We start from the raw sequence: 27,320 nt of genomic DNA on the forward strand, positions 1-27,320 counted from the left end.
CCATGTGGGCATTGGCACGCAATTCCTGGGGGACACATTCACAATACAATGGGATGCACCGCTCCTATGTGCCTTCCTTCCAATTCTGCTTCTCCATCATGTGGTCAACAAAATAAGATTGGACACAACCACAGTAATCCTGATCACCCCGAAGTGGCCCAAACAAACATGGTATACTTACCTACTTCACATGGCCAAGAAATGACCATGGCGGCTCCTGCTGCTTCCTCCTCTCTTGTCATAGGATGGTGAGAGAGTACACCATCCATGCCTGCAGGTACTTCACCTCTATGCATGGTTCCTCAATAGCTCACCGCAGAAGAAACAACATTCACTGATGAAGTCAAATACATCTTACTGATCAGTCACAGAATAACAACTAGAAGGTCTTAGCTTTACAAGTGCCAAAGATTCTCATTGTGGTCAAAACAAAAAGGCCTAGACCAAACCACTATGCCTCTGTCTGGCATTCTACAATACATTTTTGAACTGGTAGCCGTTAAGGTCTTCATCAATAACAAATTTGTTTTTATTCAGTCAATGACCAAGCGTTTCCTTAGAGGCATACAGAGCACTTACCCACCTGCCAAGCCTCCTGTCCTAGCCTGGGACCTCAATTTAGTCCTTTGGGCCCTCACTTGTAAACCTCCATCCTCAGTCTCTTGCCCATTCTCACTCACTTTCATCAGGCTGGGGCAGAGGGTTGGGTTAGGGTTAGGCTCTGATCTTGGATTAAGAGATCTGGAGTGTGAGGGGCTCTGAGCTGCTCTGGGGTCAGGCAGTTGGGATATAGGAGGGAGTTCTACATGCAGGCTCTGAGAGGGTGTTTGGATGCAGGGGTGCTCAGGCAGGGGCTTGGAGTGCAGGAGGGGGTTCATGACTGGAGTAGGAGTTTGTGGTGTGGGCGCCAGCTGGGCATTGCTGGTGGCTCCTGGGTGGTGGTGCATTGGGGCTAAGGCTGGCTATCCCCTGCCCTGCACCACTTCCGAAAGCAGCATCCATCCCAAGTTGTGTCCCCTCTCTGTTCTGTGGAGGTAGGATACAGAGTGGGAGGGGGCACTTCGACATCAGCACCCTCCTTTCCCTCTCCTGTCCTGCACAGAAAGCAGGAGACTCCCTGAGGGAAGGGCAGCTCCAAGGCAAAGGGCAGGAGGTGTCCAGCAGTAGGGGGAGGGGCAGCTGAAGTGCCAGCCCCTTGATAGCCTCTTTGCCAAACCCATCAGGGTCACCGGTCAGAGTCTCCAAGATCTACCAGTAGATCCTGAACTACTCGTTGGTGACCACTACCTTAAAGCAAGGTAAGGATTTGGTTATGTCAGGAAAATGGGATATGCCTGGAATAGGATTGTTTCTTATTAAACTATACAGAAAAGAGAGTCATCAAGCAGGTAAAAGGGGCTAGCTGGGGGCAACTCTCCCCCTCCCCTCAGTACTGCCTTAGCTCGAGCCTCCCAACCCTCAGGCACTTTTTCGGGAGGTCAGATGAAGCTGAAACACATTCATACGGGAACATTCCCTTTATCAGGGAGAATGGGGAAAGTACACAGATTGCTGAATTCCTCACTCTGTCTGGGGAGCATGAGGGTACAGTGGGCAGGCAAACTTGAACTTTCTGCAGTGGCCATGGAGAGGTGCTTCTCACCTGTCTCCAAGCTGAGAGAGACAGCTGAAATAGTCCTTTCTCCCCAGGGTAGTCTGCAGACCGAATCCTTCATCCATACCACCAGCGATACACATTTTCATTTTATTGTCCAAAAAGCAGAAATTAAGGACACACGCAATGCCAGGTAAATCTTCTCTCAAGAAATAAATTGAAAGCAGCTACAAACTGATTGTAAAAATCTCTTCAAGTCATTCATTAAGAGATCTTCAAGTTGCTGTTTTGTTACAGACCAATTCCACAAGCCAAATACACAGGGAAGGGTTGGAACTACAATTCATTCACAAGTTTAATTTTCATGCCAGTGGTTTGAATCAAGATACCGGATGGCTGGAACATTATCAACCAACCAAACAATGAAGGTGCCAATGGTTTTTTGTCTGTGTAGATTCTGGTGTTAGTACTCTTCCTCTCTAATTGCTAACTAATGGTCCTAAACTACTTCTTTTAACTATCCAGTTTTTAGGTGCTTATAGACTATCCGTTTTGTCTGTTACATACCAGCTCGGTTTTCCCTTTGATATTTATAGACCCACTGCTTCCTTTTGTTCCCCTCTCCCATTTTTTCCTCCCTTACCCCCTTCTCCCTTGTTTATTTTGGTTCTGAACATACAACACTCTGGTCATCTGAAGAAGTGGACGGTGCCCACGAAAGCTCATGGTACCATCTACATGTTTTGTTAATCTTTAAAATGTTACCATACTCTTTGTTGTTTTACTATTATAGATGTATTTGCATCATTGTTCATGAGCATAAAGGGAAAGATGTATCTGTTTATGATATACTATACCAAGAGCATTGCCATTCTGAATTGTATTTACCGGTAATGCCTCCGTATTCACTGCATGACTGACTTCCCTGTCTCATATAATTTATTTTTAGGTGGAAGGGTGTTGAAATAGTTGCTACATGTTTCTTGTTCTCATTTTAACTGTGATTGTACTTCCTTGAGATTGAACATAGGAACAGAAATGTGTTATGAAGCAAGGGAGCAAAATCCTTACCCTGGTCTTTTCAGATTTTCTTGACAATTCTTTTTGGTTTGCTCTGTATTACAGAAGAGGATGTTTCTATATAGCTGCACGTGTGAATCTTCTTACATACTTAAATATTTTTAGGAAGATTTAGCCCAAAGTTAATTATGAAGTAGTATTACTCCACAATGCCAATGGATTAGATGATGATCTTGAATCACCCTCTCTATATGCATGTGTTAGCTAAGAATCTCATTTTTCTTGAGTTTCTAGATCATTGCACTTTATACAATTTGGCAACCATGCTGTATGAAATTACTGAGGGGGAATAACACCCAGTTTCTTAGAAAAGGGATCCTAATGTGAAGTATTTATAGTGCAATGTATTAGCCAGCTCAGAATCAGGCAACTGAAGATCACAATATGAGTAATGTTTTTGTCCTAGTGTTGATAGTAACTGTTCTTACTGGCACATTTGGTAGGTGATAATAGCAGATTATCTCTGATTTTTGATGCAGTAAAGAAACTTGGACTTTTAAAGTAAGGATGTTAAAAAGTAGCTAGTTGTGTAAACGTGTAACTGCTGAATTTTTCAGTGGTTACGTGTTTACACGTAGGGTGTGGGGAAGCGGGATCTGGTGCTTGCAGCACCAGCACCGGCTCCTGTTGCCCTGTCCCCGCTACCTCTGTATCAGATAAAGCAGCAGCAGCACAAGGGGGGGAGGAGGGGAAGTAGTTGGCTCAGCAGGAGCTAGTATGCACAGGGAGCTGGCTTGAAAGCGGGTATGGGCTTCTGCCCATCCTATCCACCCGCACTGCTGCCTCCATTCTGCTTCTGTGGGGAAGGGAGGTGCATGTAACCATGTACTTGGATATGTGTTCGCATCCTTATTCTAGAGTTAACTTCAGAAAAATGAGGCAGTATGACTCTTTGAAGAAGACACAGTAAATAGGGACATATGTAAGAATTGTACCACATTTTTTCCCCTAACTGGATAATAACAAATTTTTTTATTTGCCAGGCTTTTGGTTCATTAGTACAACTTCACAGCAAAGGGTTGTTTTTCATTTAAGTTAACATTTTAATAACGTAATTTTTCTCATTTATTTAAATAAGAAATGTCTTTACTGTTACAGAAAAACTTTGTAAAGTAGTTGGTTTACCTTTAAAAATAGAAATGGAACATGTTTAATTTAAAACATTGTGAATCATAACAAATGAGTTACCAGTACTTGTTTTTAAATGTATCATTAGGTATACTTTTTTGTATTAGCATAAAAAATAAGAAAAATGATGGAGGAAATATGAATATACAGCAACAACAAATATTTTAAATGCTGTCTTAGATTTTTACACTGAAATATTAGAATTTATCACAGAATGGTTTGTTATAAAATACTAACTTCTTGTTTATTTACAGAAAATTTGGTGAGCGACCTCAACCTAAACGTCTCACCAGGTAAGCAACAAATAATTTATCATCTTGTCTAAACATGTTTCCCTCAATAATTTCAAAGAAAAATAACAAATTGTAGCTTGTCAGCCTTTAATTTTCAGTGTTGAGTAATCATTTTGCAGAGAATCAGAGTACATTTTGAAATATTTGTTTAAAATCTCTTCCTAAAAATGAAAAACTTGAACAAATTATCAACCAGAAATAATACTCTAAGCATTGATTGTCTTTCTTTTATTTCTATCTTTAATCTGAAATTCAAAATGCTTTGCTGAAATCACTTGGCTTTTATGTAATTGAATGTTTATTATATGTAGAGCATCATCATGGTTATTAATTTGTTCAGGTCTACATTTCCAGATCTGACTCCAACCTGTTCATGAAATGGTTGTGAGAAAGCTGTGAAGTATTGTATATCAATTATTTCTGTTCTGTTTTGGAATAATTTACTGTAGAAATCATAAAATACCATTTTCTAATTGCTACTAACTATAAATACTGATTGTTCTGTGGAGAGGGGAAAACAATAGTAATATTGGATAATACTGTGTGGTAATTGTAAGCAAATGTTTATTTAATGGCCACTGCATTTGCCTGATGTACACAAAACCTATATTTTTTTATAGCTCTGTATGTGAACAGTAATATTTGGAGGGATAATACACCTATTGTTACCCTGGTCCTACTTCCTTTTATGTGAGGGAGAAGGATTCCTCATACAGAATGTGTTTTGTGCCCTGTCAGATTTGGGATATATTTAATCAGGAATGTATTTCCAGAGATACTCTAGATTCATGCTCAGCTTGCTTCATATTTAGACTGTAAGTACTTATAACTCAAATAAGAGTTTAGCCCACAATAGCTTTGAATAATATCAAAAGGTAATTTTCTATTTTTATCATTTGACTTACGCAGTTATTATATACAGGAAACCCTGGCCATTCTTGGTGGTTGCATTCTCGCATCCAGCATGAATGACGAAATTTTCAAATACTTGGAGCCACAGCCCCCACCCCCTGCTGGTGAGCTCCTTACGGCTGCTGCGGGAACCAGAAACTGCAGGGAACTTGCTGCGGGAACTCACTATGGCTCCTGGCCTGTGCCACCCCCCCTTCCCCCACCAGCTCTTGGGCTCAGGGCAGGAGACCCTGCAAATATGCAGAACTGCAAATAGAGATTCAGCAAATCATGTGGGAGGTTGTGGAATCCCCATCTCCAGAGATATTTAAGAGTAGGTTAGATAAGTGTCTATCAGGGATGGTCTAGACAGTATTTGGTCCTGCCATGAGGGCAGGGGACTGGACTTGATGATCTCTCGAGGTTCCTTCCAGCCCTAGTATTCTATGATTCTATGAGAGTCTCCTGTATACCAATTTTTGGATTTTTTAAAAAGAGATTGGGTTTAAAATAATGAAATCCATCCCCTCTCCTTCCTTGGAGGTCAATTACTTTTGGAAATTATTGGTAGAATCTACCTTTCTGGGATTAATTAAAAATGGAAAATCGAATGAACATCACTATGAACATTACTATGTGGTTAGTAACATATCTTCTTCCTGGGATGTTGAAAGGGATACTGGAAACCATTTCTCATGTATGAGAAAGGTGGTTCTAAATCTTTTTGTCACGAGAATGTAGTAAAATGGGAACTTCCATCTCGTAAAATCTAAACAGAGAAAATGTGGGTGGTTGTAAATGCCCTCCTGTATACCTTATGAATGTCCTACTAACCAAAGTCCCCTCTAATATTTTCCATCCATGGGAAGAATAAATTTTATGTTCACTGAAACATATGTGGATGTGCACCACCAGTAGGAACACATGCTGCTGGCTGCGGGCACCATGGACGCTCTGCTTATCAGCTGGGTGGCATTTGAATCTTGCCTGGGTGCCTCCCCAAGCCTTCCACTTACAGGAACAATGCTCCCAGCTCCTTTTGTAGTCTTGACCCCCTACACTGAGAGAGAGAGCATCTCTTAGGATGTGATAGACCTATCTCAGAAGATAGATTTCTTGTGAGTATGGGAGGGCAAGGATGGTGAAAACTGGTGAGTTGGAAATCTTTTTTATAACTCTTTTCCCTTTCAATTATAAATCCTATACTTAATACATAACACAGGTTGCACCTCTACAATCCAACATTCTCTGGTTCGGTATCACACCACCATTGCTCCTGGTCCAGAGAGACTGGGAGCCTAATGGCAGGAGGGCCAGCAGCCCTGCTAGGGCTGAGGGCAGCAGGGCCAGAGGAGCCCCACAGAAGTTAGGGCTGTAGAACCCCGGCAGACCGTGACAGTCTGGGACCAAGGAACCTTGGCTGCCCGCTGCAGCATGGGAGGTGGAGTCTGGAAAACCTCATCCACCCGTATCAGTGTGGGGGTGGGTGACTAGAGAAGCATGCCAGCCCATGGCAGCGTAGAGCCAGGGAAGCTGCCCATGGCAGCCGGGAGTCAAGAGGGTGGGTGGTGACAGCATGACCGACAGTCTGGCTGGGGAGCTGGCTCAGGGCTGATGGCAGGGATCACATCCCCTGTTCTGGCAGATTGTCCCAAGAGTGCTGGACCAGGGAGGTCGAACCTGTAGGATATGTGAATAAGAAAGAATATGATATATTGACATGTTATGAAGACTATACCATTGAATTACAATTCAGATGCTCTTTTAACGAAATTTTCTCTATATATAAAAAGTCCTGTGTGACAAATAAAACATATTTTCAGTCGCTAGTTGGAAAATGACTTTTATTTCAGATACATGTTCTTCAGCAATGCTGAAACATTTTTTTCTCTTCAATGCTTAACTTTCTTGAAGAAATAAACATTTCTTTTGACATTTTCTGTTGTATGGTGCTATTTGCTTTTGCAGTTATATATAAAATGCAGTCATAGTGGTGGTAGGTTATGATGCTTACCTCTTTTAAAGTGCTTTGAGATCTACTGTTGGAATTTACTGTATAAGTGTTAGCATTCTTGTTCTTGTGGAACATTACTGATAAGTGATAGAGAAAGGAAGATAGTCTTTCTGTTCTTAGGAGTTTAGGTCTATGGCAACAGTGAAGGAATACAGCCTTTAGAGCAGGAGAAAGGGACAGAGGTAATTTGCTCCTTATGCAGTGATTAGTAAACACTAAAATTGACAGCACATGGACATTCTATACTATATTTATACCACTGTATCTGAGAAATTATTTAACAGGACGAATGTGGATATTTATGGAGTGTATTGCATAATGTTGTCTGCAGCTTGAACATAGGTTTATGATTAAGTTAAATAAAGCTAAAATTTAGAATTTGGTCAGTATTGAAATATGTAAATCTTAATCTTTGTGTTTTGTACTAGACATCTGAGTGTTTATATAAATATATTTGAGAGAAAGTTTTTTATTATCTAAACTTTATGTCTGTAGGCAGCATAGTATCGATGTTACTACTTATTAGCCAAGTTTAGCAAGATCAGGTAATCCAAATTTAAAATTGTAATTTGGCCTGTATTTCTGTATTGGTGGATCATCCACTTATATGCATATTTCTGGTACTCCAGTTACCATGATATTGATGTATCAAGAACAAACATTTAAGCTGAATTGTCATCCAGTTAGATTATGGTCTGTCCTCCATTCTCCTGGATGAACTTGTATGCCATAGGTTCTCTTTGTCTCCTTCTACTGGAAACAGATCTTGTCAACTAAGAATACTGCTTCATTGGTTGAATAAAGTTCTGGGTCACCAAATATCTTGGTGCCATTAAAGAACTATATCAATATTGGTCAAGTTTGGTGACTGCCTTTAGGTGGATGCCTTTCACCAAAATGTCCACTGAAGTTTTATCTCTGTTTTTGTCAGTTTCAGTAGGTAGCTTTCAGCATTTGCCCTTTATCTATTTAAGGCCTTTGAAAATAAGGACCAGGGAACTTTAATTGGTTATTAGTAATTAATGAAAGGTTAGTGTAATTTAGAAGACAAATAAAATGTTGTCCTTTATAAGCCAGAGATGATTGTCTTTGTTTTTAAGACAGCTGTAGCTATCTGGATAAATATTAGAAAACCAACATATGTACATGGCTTGACAAGTCACTTTGCCTATTTGCATTTGGGGAATAGTGAGCTTTCTCAAGCAGGTGAGGCACCAAACAACCAGTTTCTTCAGAATCTAAGTTTAACTAATACATCTGTCTGTAGATAGATATCTATATACATTTAGATCTATATATTCTGTCCCCTTCCGTTGTGAAGAAATCTTTCATTATTTGAATCATTATAATAATCAAAATAGCATAAGAAGGTTTCTGGACCATAGTATGTTGTACAAGTACATCACTGTGGAAGAATGACTCTTAGATAAAATTAAGGAAGGAGATATTGGATTAAATAAATGTGTTTGAACAAATATGAGTAGCAAGATATTGTAAATAGTAATGAGACCTAAATACATCCCTCTTTGTTTGAATGAACATACTGAAAATAAATGTTACCCGCACAAATTTCTCTGTTCCTTCCACACTGTACGGACACACACCTTTACCCAGTTCCTAGGGTTCAAGGTGCAACCCTATTAATTTATACACCCACCTTTACCCAATTCCTAGGGCTCAGGGCACATTTTCCTGCGGGTTTTGCAGGATCTTTAGCCACTGAAAGAGCCTCACACAGTAATATCCTTATCCTCTATTGACAATGCCCAAACAAGCAGAATGCACATGCTAAGCACACAGTGTCGTGCTCTCCAATCCTGATAAAGGCAGGCAGACTTCCCCTGTTGGGATGGCTATATCAGTCTAGGCTCTGTCTCAGAGGTGGGTTCTTCTTTTCCAGGTCTTCCCCCCTCCTCCTGGTCCTCTTCCAGCCTTTCCTTCCTTCTGTTACTTCTGTTGATCATCATCTTCTCTTTCTTGAACCCCAGTTTATATAATGAAACCTGAGTCTTGCTTAGCTACACCGTAATCAATTATTTTAGTATAATTTTACTAACCAATCATAACAAAATTACTTAACCAATCATACTCACCACCTTAATTGATTTACACCTAGCAAAATTAATTATACAGCAGACAGAACAGTTACAAACTAGACAGAGATCACACATTCAAACAATAGGAAAGTGTAGTGAATATGATCATAGGATGAGGATTCCACAACATTCTCTATTGATAAGAAGTTTCTTGCCAGACAGAATGGTGTTACTTAAGTTTTCTTTACCCATCTTGAGATCTGTTTCTTTATCTGGTGACAGTGGGGGAGCTATCAGGGCAAAGTCCCTTCCTCACAGCCTGGTGTGACACTTTTTAATACAATTTAAATGGAACTGTGAGTATATGACTCCAGGCCTTACAGTAATGGCTGCTACTTTTGGTAGATGACAAAAACCCACTGAAAATATAACAAACAGTTGTAAGGTTCAAATTCAATACAGTTATTCTCCATCTCAAATTCTCTTCTTAAAACTTCTGCTTCAAATCCAACTCTGTACTGTGAGGTGTCTGGTATATCCCTCTATTTTGTCACCTTTCCACCAATTTTTCTTAAAGTGCTATTTTAATTATTGCAACTACAGGATTTTTAAAAAATCCTCTCAAAACTTATTTTCTCTTTACATTTAATTTTTAGGGAAGCTATGCGAAATTATCTAAAAGAGCGAGGTGATCAAACAGTACTAATCCTCCATGCGAAAGTTGCACAGAAGTCATATGGAAATGAAAAAAGGTAAGGATGAGTCTATCTGTCTTTTTCTTCTCCACTACCCCATCCCCATCAAGGTAAAATAGATTAATTATCTGCTATACCATTAATTCTAGTATTATTGCCTTAAATTAAAAACATCTTAGTCTGACTCTAAAGAAATGTATTAATGAAGTATATCGAGTCTAATACTGGTTTTTGTACTGCTGCCTTTAGTACATGTCTATATCTGTTTCTCCTGGCAATGTCTCTGTCCTCAGGCTGGCTTCAATCTTCGTTTTCTTTATTTTATGTAACTCACATAGTTGGGAGAGTGGTGAGGTTGAATAGTGGTCTTATGTCCTCTGCAGGGGTTCTCCTGCACGGTTTAATTTCTATGGGGAGAGGAATATCCATTCCTTAGCCTGGGCCTCACTTCTCCTGTTCATCCCTGTAACATGGTTGTATCTGCTGCAGCTGTTTCTGTGTTAATGCCACTTGAGATAACTAGTTGTCCAGTTATTTGTGAAGTTTTTTGTTTTTGTTTTTTTAAGTAATGAGAACCTTTACCAAAACAAAAAGTGGCACAAACCCTCTTTTTTTTTAATCTCTTTTAAGGGGGGTCAACTTATTGCAGTTATAGTTAAAATTAACCTTACAAAAAATAGGAGAAAGTCTAAATAAGACTCTTTTGTTACATAAACTATTTTCCTGGTAAAGTGTCTGTCTGAAGTATTTTGTGTGAAGGAAGTGGTGGCGATGGGAACATTAGCACTTTGTTCTTTCAGTAATTTTAAATAAAGATACAAGAAAATGGTCCAAATTTAGAACAGCACTTAGTGTCCTGAAACATGTCTGTAATTGCAATAAGATGCATTGAGATGTATTATTGAAATGTATAAATTATGTCTTGTTATAACAACTTCCTGCCAAAGATATGTAAGTAGTAAGATACCGTATATCTGATCCTATATGTGTAGATTTTTATACTGCAGCTATCAGCAAAGTTTCTGATCACTGTATTTCCAGTATACTTTGGGTAGCTTTTTTAAGGCAAGAGACTGCAGAAGAAGCATTTGGGGAAGACTTGTTAATGAATGTGTTTTTATGAATAAATTGTGTGTAGGTTCTTTGGCACTGTTCTGCCAATGTACTTAAATTCTGACTTGCAGCATCAATCAGGAAAAACTAATTGTCTCATACTGAGTGTTACTGTAAGATGTACACAATGAATTTCAACGGCTAAGTTGTTGAGCTAAAAATATTAGTCTAGAGCAGATGAGGTTTTAGACATATTGTACGTTACCTATATGCAACAGCCACAAACCAGCATACATGCTGCATATACTGTTATCTTCGATGCTTAATCTTTCTTTCTCCACTTTGGTCCTCATCCTGTTGTATCATATTTCTTATAAATTGTCCAGAGGTTTGAGATATTAAACATCTCAATCTCCAAAAATTTGAAATCAGACTTTATCAGAAAATTACCTGCAGAGTTCTAAGATGTAATGCCACTAATACAAATAGATTTATTTCCTACCATTGGGCCTCTCTTATTCACACACTGTTGCCTGTTCTTCACACTTCTGTGCCCTGTTACTTGTACATCAGTACATTTTTTACAATCCTGTAAGACCTCCACAGCTTGTGGTCTTCACTAAGTTTATCTTCTGAGCAGTTTCCAGATTCAGCAGTTCCTTTGAATCGTTAAGGTCTTTTTAGATCTCTTTAGAGATTTGCATTTCTTCTTGAGAATCAAATGGGAAACCCAGTGAAGGGGGGGGGGGACACACAAAAGTGAGCAAGTGTACTGTGTGTATATGATACAGCTATGTACTTTTTTCTGCCCTACTCTAGCATTTTTGGACACAGAAAGGGGGTTACAATTCAAGGCAGAGTAACAATTCAATTACCTTCTGCTGCACAAACAAGGATTTTCCAGTCATCGAGATACATCATGACCGAGCTGCAGAAACATATGGTTACCTTCTCGGATCGCATTATATTAAAAATATCCTAATAAAGGAACACAATGTACTGAATTAATTTAACCCCTGAAAAAGCTTTGTATGCTTTCATGAATAGGAAAAGGCACATCTAAACAGCTTTCCTCTGACAGACAGAAATCTGTTTCTTCTCTTGAGCCCAAAGTATTTCAGGAGTAGGAGTCATCCACCATCTAATCATTTTACAGTTATATATACTCTTTTCCTGTTTGGATTGCAGTAAAGAAAGGGAGGACTCATTTTACTTGAAGATTAAAGCTTACCATTTGTTTTAGGAAAACCCACTTACCCCAAAATGACTGAGAAATATGATGGATCTTTTTTTTCCAAATATTCCTGCGTGCCTCTGATGAGGTAATATTGCCCTAAACAATTCCTTTGGTAAAATACAGAGTATAGCTTCAGGCAATCTTGATGTAGCTTGCTGATTTTCATTGAGTATATATTATTAATGTTGCTAAAACAATTATGATGTGCATATAAATATGCTTTCCCAACTCCTGAGAATTGCTTATCCTCATGCCAACCCATAATCATAAGATGCAATCAGAATTATATTAATACTATGTAAATACAAAATGCCAAATGTTAAAACTCCAGAGCTTTTCTATGGGGTTCCTATTTTGTGGTAGCTGATACTGTCTCTTCATGATCTGGTATCAAAAATTTTACATCACTTTTCAGGGGTGTATTGGTCAGTATTAATGGCTCAGAAACTGCACTGTAATCAGTTATTGAATAAAATATCCTGTTCCTCACCACTCTGTTCATGGTGATCCGTCCACTAGTTAGTATAGCTGAAATTCTTCTTCTTGCCAGTTATTTTGAATTCTCATCATAGTGATTGATTTACCAAATGACTACAGAGTTCTGTGTAAGAGTATAACGTCATTTTCAAACTGATTTAATACTGATTTAGTTTATTAAAAGAAAAATTTGAATATTTAGAACCACCCATTTTGTTTAAATATAAAACATTTTAATTTTTACTCTGATTGTAAAATCAGTGTTTAAACCAGTTCAGAAGATGCACTATATTATATTACACTAGGGTCACAAATGATGTGACCCTAGTGTAATATTATAACTAAACTGCCAGCATCAACAGAAAGCTCAGAAGTGCCAGTTGTAGTTCAATCTTTGGATTCCAGATACTTTGTGCAAATGAATGCAGAATTAGGTCCTTGATTGTCAGATTCATTTCACTTCACTCATACTGAGACATGCCTTATTCCTTTCTTATTGCCAGGGTGAGAAAAATTACCAAAGATTTAAGGCTATTTTATTCTAGTGATAACCATGTTCATGAGAGATTAGTTTTATCCATGTTTCTTTCATTTCCAAAGAGAAGTTTTTAATTGAACCATTACTGATTCTGCCTAAGGTTACATTGCATGATAAGCTTTATGGAAGGCCCACTTCATGTTTTTTGTTCTGAACTCTAATGTTATTAAGGAAGTATCTTCACTCACTTTAGATGTATAAAGGACAATTCACCTTTACTTCACAGGCTTCTGAAATTGGGTTCTTTTTTCAATTCAAGTTTCAAGTCACAGAGACAGCGTAATATAGAGGCTATAGAAACTCCTTATTTCTGTTCCCAGCTCTGCATTTGGTTTGCTGTGAGGCCTTGGATGAATCTTTTAACCTTTCCTTGCACAGTTTATCCATCTGTAAAATGAGAGAGATTGAGAATTACCTTGCAGGTGTTTTGATGAGGCTTAATCAATAATGTGACGTTCTTGGTGGAAAGGAAACATATAATGTGTAAATGTTGTATAGTGTGTTTTTGTTTAAAAACCTTAGTAAGAGGCACTTCCAGACTTGTTCTCCAAATACCTGGGAATTTCTTTGTTACTTGTCTGAACTTTGCCTAAACATTGATCTTTGATTAGGGTTTCTAGATGCTAACGTAACGGAAATAATAATAGACGGGTCCTTTGCTCTTTGAAGATGAGAGCATATTTCTCTGTTGTAATAGCCTTGGAGTGGCAAGGAAATTTAACAGAAGAAATTTGCAGGTGAATCATTTGTCAATGGCATGTATACATTAATTATTATTTACGTTGTCAGATGTTGCATGCAGTATAGTTGTCTGGGTTTCTTTTGGGGACTTTGATTCTCGATTAAATTTGTGCTAGTTATCTTTCTATAAAGATACCCTCCACCTTTCTATAAAGATACCCTCAACTGTCAGTTCTCAGTTTTCTGGCATGAGCACACATAGCTGCACAAGCTATCGAAGTTTTTTTGGTCACAAAAGGCAGTCACTAATGGTAATGTAAGCTAGCCTCCCTGCTAGCAGTCACATACTACGATCTGAGTTTGTTCAGTATGCTTGGAATATTCTAGTTAGCAATTTCTTGAACTATTAGTAAAAGAGCTCCTTGCAGGAGCTGTACGTCACAGTTACTGCTCAGACTTTTCTCTGCAGTGCATTGTTGAGTATGCTTTACTATGTTCCCACCTTCCAGTGTGGTCCAGGTTATTGCTAAAATTGGTTTGTCATTCAGAGCTTAGTCTTGTTTCAAGGCTTGCCACATGGCTCTGATGCCTATTTTAGAACTCTGGCACCTAATTATGTTTCATGTTTTTTTTCCTGTTGCATTGTATTCTTCAGTGGATGTTGTCAGTTTCTTCAGCCCCTAAGAAGGAAAGAAGACTGCTGAGTGGTTTCATGCTTAGAACAATGTGGGTAATTGACAAACATATCTTCTGCATTGACTGTCTCCAAGTCGACCACCAGGTACAAGGGGAAATATTTTCATGCAAATATCACCTTGAGCCATGGTATATTTCTCCAACCCCACATCAAGGGGACCTATGAAGACTTCTGAGAGACAAGCACAGGGCTAGGCCAGAGTGCTTCAAAAGGTAAATCCTTGAAGCAGAAGCCAGAGTTGAACAAGAGTCTTGAGTGACAAGACTCAGTAGCATTGGCATAAACCCATTTTTCCCTAGTAAGTGTAGATAGGGTTGTTTCACCACTGAAGCGCCATGTTTACCCATATCTATGGGGCTGGGAGTATACATGTATGCTCACTTGGGTATTTGGCTGGTCAAGAACACAACTTTGGAGGGAGTCAAAAGAGTGGTCTGTTCACTTTTCCATGTCATCACTAGGGTTTTGGAGTCAATAGGATTCAAAGTGTCTACTTTTCTCCAGCAGACATTGGGAGTACCTATGAGATCTGTTAGGCATGGATCAGCTTGCTCTTCCTACTGCAGGATTCAACTCATGACCAATCTGATGGAGAGGATGTTTCAAATCACATGGATGACAGCTTGGATCATACTATGAATACATTTGAGTTTTGATGTCTTCAGCTGAATTAGGAGTATCGTGGCCTTTCTTCTCATGAGAACAGCTTAGTGGACCATAAGCAGCGAGGAGTCCTGTGGCACCTTATAGACTAACCGAAGTATTGGAGCATAAGCTTTCATGGGCAAAGACCCACTTCGTCAGATGCATCATGAGATGGACCATGGGATCATAGTTGAAGTAAACCTTATACGGGAGCTCAGATCTCTTCAGGATGACAAACAACCTCTGGGTTTTTCTTACTTAGTGCCAACCATTCAAATTGTAGTGGTCACTGATCCTGCCAACATTACATGAAGAGTATACAGAAAGAATGACTCCCACCCAAGAATTAAGTCTTTCTCTAGGAGCACCATAGGAGTCTTTCAGTATACAGTGGATGAGTGGTTCTGAATATGTGACATACTTTCAAAGACCTGATTGTCGTGGGTCAGACATGCCATAGGGGCACAATGCTTTACATCAGGAAGCTGGGAGGGACCAGGGTTTACAACTTGTGTTACAAAGCTTGACAAATCTGGAAATGGGCTTCTTCTCAGAAGATGCTTCTGATCACCATATATTTAGCAGGGAAGAATGCAACAGGAGGAATTGATCCTTGACAAATGTGTACAAGTGGCCTCTGAATCAAGTAGCGGCATACCTCCTCCACAGAGGAATAAGAGAGGTGAATTTTTCCATCTCTTACTTGAAAAAGAAGCTGCCAATCTTCTGCTCATGGCATAGAGGAAAACATTTGACATGGACTGCCTTATCTATCCAATGGATAAGAACATAAAAATGGCCATACTTGGTCTAACCAATGGTCCATATAGTGCAGTATCCTGTCTTCTAACAGTGACCAATGACGGGTACCCATGAGGGAATGGAGGGTAAGGGGACTTCTATATGCCTCTCCAGTAGTACCTCTTGTAGGCGTAGGCAGGGTTCTGACAAAGGTCTGGCAAATCAGAAGCAATAGTTATTTTTAATATATTTTCTTTTTTTGTTGATCAGATTACTACTTTGGAAACTTGCACCTCACACTCTATTACAAGCTTATGGTCTTGTGGTTAATGTAGAGGACTATACATTAGAAGACTCTATACATTAAAGATGAAAGTGAAAGCAGTTTTCCTTCTTCCGTTGCACCTAGTCCCACTCTCTTTCTAATTGTGAACTCTGGAAATTATTTCAAACTAAAAATAGTTTAAGGGATTTTTTTTCTATTTCCTCCTTCATATGTCGCTGAAATTAGCCCATCAGCAAAACAGAACTTCTCATTTATTACCCTAATCCATTTCTTCCAAATACTTTTTCTCTAAGCTATTTTAAACTAATCTAAGATTGGGGCTTCTTTTGTCTCATGCAAAATGAGAAATATCCGCATCAGTGGTGTACATACACACTTTACTGTACGTATAATGGAACCACAGCATTACAAAACACCAGAGTTACAAACTTAACAGTCAACCACACAACTCATTTGAAAGCAGAAGTATGCAATCAGGCAGCAGCAGAGACCACCACCACCACCCCCCCCAAAACACCAATGTAGTGCAGTGCTATTTAAAAAATGGAAAGCAGCATACTTTTCTTTCTACTAATTTTCAAAGCTACATTAAGTCACTGTTCTGTTGAAAGCTTTTAAAAGAACAACCATAACTTTGTGTTCAAAGTTACAAATATTTCAGTTATGAACAATTGCCATGATTGAGGTCTTCGTAAATTTGAAGTTTCACTGCATTTTACACAATATAATTGAACTCTTCTTTACAGGAAGTTTATAGTTCATGGGACTATCAGTGTAAAATTAGAAACTGAAAAAACAATACTTGCCTCCATCAGGTAGCATAAGAGGTAAAGAATAAGAGCGGCTAACCCTCGAGACGTCACCAATAAGGGAGCCAGTTTAGCAGGATTAATAATGATTGTTTCGCTTTTACTTAGAGACCTTCAAATTTGCAGATATCTATTATATAGCCACAAGTATCCACATCCATGGATGTGGATGCAGAAATCCACATCTCATTTATTCAGATGTGGATATGGATACCTCAGGAGACACAAGATGGATGTGGTAGTAGGTAATGTGATTTATTGTACCAACTTCTTTTGTTGGAATAGACATGTTTTTGAGCTTCACAGAGGTCCGACCTGTAAATAGCTCTGTAAACCTCAAAAATTCGTGCTTTTCATCAACAGAAGTTACTCCAATGAAAGATATTACTTCACCCAACTTGTGTGTCTCTCTCTCTCTTTGATTTGACAGTTGGAAATCAGTTTTGAAAACTTATACAGACTCTTAGCTTATTATGTTTTGTTTTACAATATAATTCAATATTTTGATGCCCTTGTTTTAGTTTAAAGGAAAGTTGAATTGTTGCAGCCAGTTTGTTTTTAAAATGGATTATGACTTGTTTCCTATTGGTCTTTATCGCCTCCTAGTGTCCTTTGACAAAAGCTTTTCTGTACAACATAAATTGGAAATACTTGCATATAGAAATATATAAACACCATTATGTGTTCATTTGTAAAGACCAAAAATAATATAGATACTTAATGCAGTGCATGACATTGTAACACATTTTCAAAACTTTGTATTGACCTCAGAAGGTAAAGATACTTTCCCCTGTTTCTGGTTATGATTTAGAAAGCAGTACTTTTTCAAGTCATTACAGTTTGAGGGCTGTCTGGAGCAGCATATTATTTTTATTTATTTACATTATTTTAATAGAACATAATTGTTATAATGTCAAATTTAATTTTACAAAGGATTTTTTTTTAAAAAGTATTTAATTTAGATTGTAAAAATCTGATTTTAGAATATTTTTTAAGAAAATCGGAATTTTATACACATTGTTAGAAAGCAAATCTTGTCTTCATTTGTCATTGATGAAAGGATATAAATATAGCAATAAATACTGAAGTAATATTTTAGTGTGTTTTAAAGGCTTCTTTTTATTGTTTAATCTGTCAGTCAAAGCTTTTAATATTACACCAACTTTACAGACCTTCAGTAGAGAGAACTACTAATACAGATTTTAGAGGTCCAAAAATATATCTTAAGAACATTGTTTTTTATAAATATAATATGTATACATACACAAAAGTTGTGTGGTCAAACAGTTAAGATTGACACGCATGTAACACCCTTCACAAAACCACAGAAGCAAGGTAGTGAAAAGTTAAGCCACCAACCAGGACCCTTTGTGCCTCTACCCACAAGCACACACTTTACCGCTACCACAGTAACCATACGATAGTGACTGCACACCAACTATTTCTGCTCTCATCAGAGAAACCTTGTTTGGTGTGGTGTTTGGCTGCACAGTATAGACATGGGGATGAGAAGCACAGTTCATGTTTTTAAGGTTTTTTCATAATTGTGAAGCCTAAACACAAAGTTCCCAGAATAAATTGCTTAAAGGAACCATGTTTGTTTAATTCATGAATTAACAGATTCACTTAAGAAAATCCTCAACATTCAAGTTAGTCACAGATTATATGCTGTAAATTTGGAGGAAGATACAATGCAGTGAACCCCAGGAAAGAGAGAGAGACAGAGAGGGGTGTGTGTGTGCAAAATATATACAGTCTACAAACGCTCACTCAGTGTCATTTTAAGACCCAGTACCCACCAGGGCTCTATTTAAAAGCTCTCTGTAAGGTGTCATATCTTTAACCTGTCTTCGCCTTTATGTTAGAAGGGAAGGCTTTTGTTCAGGTACATAGCCTTCTCTTTGTGACTATGTATCAAAAGCTAATTTGGCTAGGAAAGCTTTGTATTTGCCTAGACAAGACTCAGTTTTGTATGCAAAGATTTTTATTATAGCAGTATGTCATCTGTAAATTGTCTGTCTTCAGGTTTTTTTGCCCCCCTCCATGTGTGTACCTTATGGGCAGTGGATGGAAGAAAAAAAAAGAACAAATGGAACGGGATGGTTGCTCTGAACAAGAGTCACAACCATGTGCTTTCATTGGAATAGGAAACAGTGACCAAGAAATGCAACAACTGAACTTGGAAGGAAAGGTAGAGCCCATATAATAATTACTCCTGCAAGTTATAGCACGGGACATTCTGACCACTGCTGTCTTTTTCTGCAAATTTTGTGATCGCTTACATAAAACTAGTTACTGTGTCCCATAGAACATTAGAGTGGGAAGGATTTGTTTATTTGCAGAGAATGAACATATCAAATCTCTAAGCAGATACAACAAATGTTTAAAGGGGGGAATAAAATACTTTAAAATAATTAATATAGTATTTTGGTAAATGTAGAGATGTGTTTTAGAATAATACAAATTACGATGAGATGTTTCCTGGTGCCATCAATGAACTAAGGTAGGTAAAACAAAACTGGGTATAAGTTTTTCTTTGTAGGTGTTGCAAGCACTACTTCAGTTACCTTATACAGGTTGCATCTCTGTAAACTGGAATTCTCTGGTCCAGCAACATCTGTGGTCTGTCAGGACCACAGATATTCCAGGATCAAAGGGTATGTCTACACAACAGTGTTATTTCGAAATAGTTATTTCAAAATAGCTTATTTCAAAATAACACGCCTACACACAAAATGCATTTAGAAATAGCATTTTGTTATTTTGAAATAGCACGTCCACACTGTGGGGATTCTGAAACGCATTTTAGGCTGGCCAGAACTAGTTCCAGCAGGGCACCACGTCAGGACTCACTGTATGGGGCAGCTGCCTGAGGCTATCTGAAGTCTGTGCTTCAAGTGCCCCCGGACAGCTAGTTCTTAGGTTTCCCTGCTTGCTTGCCTACCTTGATGAGGGACAGCAAAGCATTTTCTCTGCTTGCTCTAGTTGCCCTCACTTGGGACACCACAGCATTCTGCATCATGGAGCCAGAGTTGCCCCTGGGCACTCTGGTGCTTCCCTTGGATGCGTTGCTGTGAGCCTGGCTGCACTTTCTGCAGGCTGCCATCCAGGAGGTCCATTGGGGGGCTATCAGTATCCAGGAGGCCCTGCGGGAGAGCTTCCACCCTGAGGAGCACTAAGAGCCTCCCTGGTCTGCGCCACTGGGGGCTTGTGCCTCATTCCTCCCTTACGTCCTTCCACTTACCCCTCCCTAACCCCCCTTCCTGATGTAAAAAAAATACACGAATTTTCATGAACACAAACTCTCTTTATTTAACAAAACGGGGGAGGGGGGGATGAAACTCTGGTGAGACTGGGGAAAGGAGGCAGGAGAGGGGAGAAGAGAGGGTGGGAGAGGGGAGGAGGAAACCTGGGAGGAGGGAGCTGGAAGAGGGAAGCAAGAGGAAGAAGGGGGAGGGGATGCTCAGGGCTCAGGGTTGGGGGTCTCACTAGACCAACTTGATTTTCTGCTCCTGGGTTCGCATGTGGCCTTTGGTGGCCAGGCTGGCAGCTATCCTGCCATAGACAGCTGCATTCCTCTGTCTAGTGCAGAGATCATGGACATTGGGGGCACCCCCCCCCCAAACCTGAATAAGGTCCATGATTTCCACTCTGGATCACGAAGGCGCTTGCCCCCTCCGGGCCCTGGCAGGCTCCTGGGAGCTGGCAGACTGCTCCTGGGGAGCAGTGGAGGACTGGCTGCCAGTGGCTTGCTGGCTCCTGTTTTGGGGCTACTGGGTCAGGGGCAGTGTCTGCTAGCTCTGGGCTGGCAGGCTTGGAGCTGGCACAGGCACTGTGGCCAGAGTCTACTCCTGTAAGGGCTTCGGGGAGGAGGGGAAGGAGAGAAGTGTTCTTGGTTGAGGCTTGAGTGGCCACCAGGGCACCCTGGGAAGGCTGGAGGCCCCCCATTTCGAAATAAGTGTCTACACAGCACTTAGTTCGAAATAAGCACTCCGCTATTTCAATTTTATTTCGAAATAGAGGTTTGGCTGTGTAGACGTTAGTAAAGTTATTTCGAAATAACGGCTGTTATTTCGAAATAACTTTGCTGTGAAGACATACCCAGAGTGTCCTTGCAGAGTTAGGTCCCAAGGGAACTGAACCAGGGAGGTCCAGCCTGTATCTGAAATGTTGTTCCTTCACTGATACAGTAGTGCTGTGAATGATGAAACTTTTTAAAATTTGGAGCAGAATGTTGTGATTTCAGGACATTGGTAAAGAAAAACATTTGGATCTTCTTTCTTAAAGATGACTTCTGCCCATGTAGAGTGTGTGTGTGTGTGTGAGAGAGAGAGAGAGAGAGAGAGAGAGAGAGAGAAAATAAATAAAATAAAAGTTTCCTATGGGATAACAGAGTGACAGCATCACGTCGCTCTAGTGTCCCAAAGGCTCTGCCCTCCCACGGACACCCTGCCCCAGCCACTGTTCAGGGATAACACAGCTTGCTCTGGGGCTGTTTGCTTGCGCCACTGTTGTTCTTGGTGCTCAGAGGATGCTGAGTCAGCAGGCTCAAGAGCAGCGCCAGGTGCAGGATGAATTGGCCCTCATCCCTGGTTGCCTGCCGCCCCATCCTCCACCACATCCCAAGAGGCCGCATCCTCAGCCCAGCACCGAGTTGTGTCCGCCTTCCCCCTGGCCAGACACCCTGCCCTCAGACCACTCCTGCCCTCTCCCTCCTGGCCAGACACCAACCCCCACCCTGCTCTTGCCCTGCACCACAGCCTTTCTCTCACCACCCTGCTGAGACCCCATGCTTGCATATCCCTCTGTCTCTCCCCATTGAGTTCCCACACCCTCAGCCTGCTCCTGCCCCCTCCCCCCTGCCAGATACTCTGTCCCTTCCCCAACCCAGACCTCGCACTCTGAGGAACTCCTGCACCCCACCTCCTGCCCAGTCCTGCACCCCCATTCCTGTTCCACTCACTGGCAGCCCTGTCTTGCACACTGAACTCCTAATTTTTGGCCCCACACCAAACCCTAGGGGGCCCACAAAATCCACTAACCCTGGAACCTCAGAAGAATCTGGCCTGAGACTTTGAAATCTCAGTTCTCTTCTCTTCCCTGCCCCCACAGCTGGAGCAACAGGGAAATTAGGTGTTTCAGTTGGGGGCCGCATCATTGAGGTTTGGGGGATTTTGGAGAGGGGCTTTTTTTTCCTTTTCACTAGTGTGATCCCCAACTGACTTTTCTGTGGGTCAGTGGCCCCAACCCTAAAAAGGTTCCCCACCCTTGCTATTAATAAAGACAGAGTTGAAACCTTTTTGCATTGGACATAATATTTTACTTCATTTAAAACTAGCTGGACTTACCTGGCGTTGCTCAGGAAACCAGAGGAGCAAAATTTAGAAGAACAGAAGCTGGTCCTGACAGCCTCTAGCCACACCACAGCTGCCAGTGCCTGACATCTGGCCATTATGGCAGACCCCCATGCTTTTCTACTGCTGCATAAAGCAAAATCTCTGACTCAAAAAAGAGGCATTACAATGTTTAGAATCTTGACAAATTTAGATACAAAAGTCACAATAGAAACTATGTCTCTGTTTTCTTCCCATGTCCTGAGTCTAATGGAGCCATTAAAAGCACAGTGGAAGGGAGAGCCCCCCAAATCACCATGGCTTGTTTCCCCACCATTGCTGGAAGCATATGGAGGCCCCTCTTCAATAGTGCAATGTTTTGCTTCCTATTAGATGGTATTTTTGCTAATTATCCTTGTAGAAGCTAATTTTTTTTGGTAGGGAAGTAAGAGATAAGCATGCTGGGTCTGCAAATTCTTATCCAAGAGCTGAGTATAGGGATGCCTCAATCAATGGTGCTGGCCCTACTGAATCTGAGAGATTTCAAGGTGATACCTCAAACTCATCTTCCATCTTTTTTGATGAAACTATGAATCAACTACCTGAGCCTGCTGGCACCTCTATAGTCCCTCCTCCAGCACCACCCCCCTTGACCAGCTGCCTCTCCCATGGATTGCATCTCTCCCTCTCCCTCCCCCCCGGGATCATCCAGCATCAAACCCAGGACCAGTGCCCAGATTTGAGGGGTCCCCCCCCCCCCCGCCGCCTTGGATTAATTTCTCACCCACCCAGCATCATCCAGTGCTGCCCCTTGGGCCAGTGCCCCTCAAAGGAGATTCCCTCCCCCCCCCCCGCCATGGGGCTTCATTTCTCACTCACTCCCTGCAGGATTGTCCAGCCCCACTTCCTTCATCCCCCTACAATCCTGCCCTCCCCCTACTCACCGCCAACAGTCCAGCCCCACCCCCCTACAGTCCTGCCCTCCCCCCACTCACAATGGTCCAGCCCCCCCAATCCTGCCCTACTCCCCACTCGCCCCCAACAGTCCAGCTTCTCCCTCCCCCACCCCCCGATTCATTCCCTTCTTTGCCCCCTGCCTCTCACCTCCAGGTCTCCGATGCGCCTTCTTCCGGACATTTTTTCAAAGTGGCAGCTGAGGGGTAACATCAGCCCCGCCCCTTCCGCCCACTGGTGTGAAGCCGCTTCTCCCTGCACTGCCAAGCTCTATGCAGCCCCGGAGAGAGACGTTGGTGTCTCATCTCTTCCCTTCCACAGTACCGTAAAACCTTCTCCTGCAGGAAAGATTATCCCATGGAAAGTTTGGTTGCGGTAGCTCTTATAGTATCCAAGTTATTAGCGCACAAACATACAAACATTCTTCTTTATATATTAGATGAAGCCTGGCCAAGACCCCAGTCTGGGGCCCGGCCCCCATCTGGTTGCAGTGTCTTGTCCCCATCCCCAGACCTGGGGCAGGCCCTATGGTCCAGCTTCCATCTGGCTGCAGAAAGAGCTGGTGGCACAGGTATCCTCCTGCTACAGCATAGGTAGAAGGAGAGGCCACAATCCAGCTGCTGCGGACGGAGTAGGGGGTTGGTGAGCGTACTGAGCAGGTGGGACAGCCCCCTAGTGGTTATTTAATGTACTAAGCGTTTCTGCCATCTTAAGCTAAAAGTTTATCTGAAAAAGAAACACTGTTCTGTTCTACTCCACAGAACTATTGCACAGCTAAAACATTATACATCTCTGACTCAGACAAGCGAAAGCACTTCATGTTATCAGTAAAAATGTTCTATGGCAATAGTGATGACATCGGTGTGTTCCTCAGTAAACGGATCAAAGTCATCTCCAAACCTTCTAAAAAGAAACAGTCACTGAAAAATGCAGACTGTAAGTATTTAGTGTGCAGGTCTGTGCTTTATGTGGCAGTATGTTTGATCTTACATGACTTTCTTCTTGTACATTTGAGGTTTGATTGCAGCTAAAAATAAATACAATGCCTTTTTTCAAATGTATTGTAGTATATTTCAAAAATCTGTACTCCGATGTAGTTTACAATATTCCCCTTTATTTACATGGTTATGCTGAAAATGAATTGAATATGGCTAGCATTCACAGTACAGATTGGGAGGCTTAAAAAATTCCTTCTGCAGATTTCTAGTCATTGATCTATATACCTAGACACAGGTTTATCAAGATCTTCCTTATCTCACTGTTTTAAGCTGTTGATTCAAGCAGGTGAGGATCCTTCCTGCAGAGGAACTTAAGCTACCTTCCATAGTCAATAGCAAAGACATTGCTCGTCTCTGCATCACTTTCAGTCACTATCTTTTCTCTCTTTGATGTCAATTTTATTTATAAATGTACTTTGTGTGATTATCTTCAAGGTACTGATTTTGATTGGAGTTTGTGGCTCTTCATGTTGTTGATTCATCAAAGCTTTAAGCCCAATTTCCTTGCTCATTCTAGAACACCAGTTATTGGGGTTTTTCAGATCTAGAATGCTTGGGAACTGAAGCATAACTGAAGCACCCTGCACTTTTATCTCCCTTGCGTCTTTCCCCTCAGAGTTTTGCTTGTCCTCATTTGATGCACCTGGACCATTGTGTTGCTTTTTTCTTGATCTGTCAGATTTTTAGTACTAATTTTTTTTTTTTTTTGTAGTCTAATCTTCTCCAATCTCAGAGTACTGCATTGGAATTTCCAGAGTAGTTAATCAGAGTGCAAGACTCAGATGAGGGAAACAGTATAAGTGGGGAAAGCTGACAGACCCCAGTTCCACAAACTAACTTGCAAACATTCTCAGAAGGGTAGCCGTGTTGGTCTGTAACTTTTTAAAAACAAGCAGTCCCGTGGTGCATTAGAGACTAATGAATATATTCCATATTGAGCTTTTGTGGGTAAAACCCACTTGGATACATTCAGTTAAAGTAGCAGAAGACTTATTGAAAACTCCTTCTCACTTAGCTGTCTCTGTGGCCTACTATGGTTGAAGGAGAAGTTCACAAGTACAGAGCTGCAAACGAAAGCAGTTATCTGCCAGCCAACCCTCCTTTGCTTATGTGGAACTCATCTTAGCACCAGTGGACATCCCTCAATACTAAAAGCATTTTGCTTTCTGATAAGTGGGGGAATGAAGAAATGTAATTAAGTTGCCAGAAAGGAAAACAAAAGAGGGTTCTGGAGAAGAGGAGAGAAGTGCAAACAAAGAAAAAAAAAGAACAAAAGAACCAAAAAAGGAAGGGTGTGGGGGAAGGGAAGGAAAAAAAACATACAGAAAAGGGAAAGAAAAGAAGAGTAATAAGAGGAAAGAGAAATCAAAGAAACTGTGTCAGAGCATTGTAGAAAGGAGCATGAAAATGGAAGGTGCCAACTGTTCTCAAGGGATTGAGTATACAACAACAAAAATGACTGGGAATCATTACTACAACCATTTCTCCGCACATAAGTCAACACACCAGAAGTTGCACTACTTGCTTCTTTTTCCGTTCCCTTTTTTGCACAGATGTGCGATGAAGTAACCCAGCAGCTTTAAACAAATGCTCTGAAATACAATTTGAATGTTTGACTAATGGGGAAGCACATCTACTGCTCAGTTCCTTGAAAGGGCTGTGTGTTATGCCTTCAGAGACCATCACAAACCAATAGGTACCAGAATATTTATCTGAAAGCCCTTCTGATCCCTTCCAACAGTTCCACACAGTTGTTGTGAAACTGGGTTAGGAAATCTCAAAAGGTATATCTACACAGCAATTAAAAACCTACAGCTAGCCGACTTTACTTGACTTGGGCTTGTCGAGTTTGGGCAAAGAAGCTGTTCAATTGTGGGCTTGTGCTGGAGTCCCAGCTTTAAGACCCGTCAAGGTAGGTCTAAAACACAGTTAAACATTCCTACAGCCCAAGCTTCACAAGCCCGTGTTAGCTGGCACAGGACATATGCAAGTGTCTAATGGCAGGGTAGACGTACCCAAAGACTTCAGTCCCCAAAGCTGGGGTTGACATCATTCTGGGCTCAACAACTCTAACAGAGTAGGCTCTATAATTCACCCTGCACTCTTACAAAGAATTCATTAAAACCAGCTGTGTTGTTCTGGTGCCCATTACGCTGTGGAATTGGGATCCATGCTCCAGAGCTTCAAGTGCAACTAGAAATTATCTTGTGGCTGTGTGAGTTTCCCCAGTGGAGTAACAATATGCATTATTGACTTATGTTTTTATAGCCCATCTTACAATTCTGACTGCTTGCATTGAGCTTTTTTTAATGCCAAATACCATGTAGAAGAAAGATTTCAGTTAAGTGAACTCTGTCCCTAAGAAATCTGAAGAGTTCATTAGCAGATTTGTGAGAGATTATATTCAGCTAGACTTTCTGAATCTGTTGTACTTCTGAGAGAGATCTGAGCAAATTAAAGAGTTGAAGTTTCTGTAATTTTGTGCCATTTCCTTTTTCTTCCTTTTTTTAACCGGTTGTTATTAAGAACACCTTTTCCTTGTTCTTGAAAAGAACTGAGCACTGCGGATAGCCCAAATATTTCAAAAGGATAGGGCAATGCATCATCTGAATCCAGTGGTTTAGAACGATGAATAAAGGAACTTCCCACTTAATGACAGATAACACTGATCCAAGAGTGTCAAACTATCAAGAATTATAGTATCTTCAAAGAGCATAATTACAGATAAGCAATTAACTCTTGTACCGCTAACTGTTTTCTAGAGTGTCACAAATGTGTTCAATCTACAAAGACTGTAATTATATTGTTGAGGAGAATTCAGTCTGAATTAGTCTTTTATGAATCTGTTGATTTTTATTAGCACTGCATCGTAAAAAATATTTTTACAGTGTTAAATAAATCTTTATTTTTTTCTTGCAGTATGTATTGCGTCAGGAACAAAAGTGGCACTGTTTAATAGACTTCGATCCCAAACAGTTAGCACCAGATACTTGCACGTAGAAGGAGGTAATTTCCATGCCAGTTCACAACAGTGGGGAGCATTTTACATTCATCTCTGTAAGTAATAAAAAAAAACACCGAAAAATTAAAAATAAAAATACACCCAGAATACAGACCTCCAATTTTATTTTCCTTAAATC

The 27,320-nt window shown here is 40.6% G+C and overlaps 1 protein-coding gene across 9 annotated transcripts in view; it reads left to right on the forward strand.

The window, feature by feature from the left end:
* RBPJ (recombination signal binding protein for immunoglobulin kappa J region) overlaps nt 1–27,320 on the forward strand; it is a 94,322-nt gene that overhangs the window by 53,195 nt on the left and 13,807 nt on the right. For 5 of the 9 annotated variants that reach the window (XM_006138171.5, XM_014581107.4, XM_006138172.5 and 2 more), the window contains 5 exons: nt 4,057–4,095; nt 9,693–9,788; nt 18,921–19,086; nt 23,944–24,118; nt 27,100–27,237. In XM_006138171.5, coding sequence (XP_006138233.1) covers nt 4,057–4,095; nt 9,693–9,788; nt 18,921–19,086; nt 23,944–24,118; nt 27,100–27,237 — 614 coding nt within the window. Of the gene's footprint in view, nt 1–1,713; nt 2,023–4,056; nt 4,096–9,692; nt 9,789–14,372; nt 14,499–18,920; nt 19,087–23,943; nt 24,119–27,099; nt 27,238–27,320 lie in introns of those variants that run through there. The other 4 variants (XM_075930621.2, XM_089777839.1, XM_075930620.2 and 1 more) reach the window with 4 other exon arrangements.

The sequence above is a fragment of the Pelodiscus sinensis genome, chromosome 4 (assembly GCF_052426305.1).
Source record: "Pelodiscus sinensis isolate ZL-2025 chromosome 4, ASM5242630v1, whole genome shotgun sequence".
Lineage (NCBI taxonomy): Eukaryota > Metazoa > Chordata > Testudines > Trionychidae > Pelodiscus > Pelodiscus sinensis.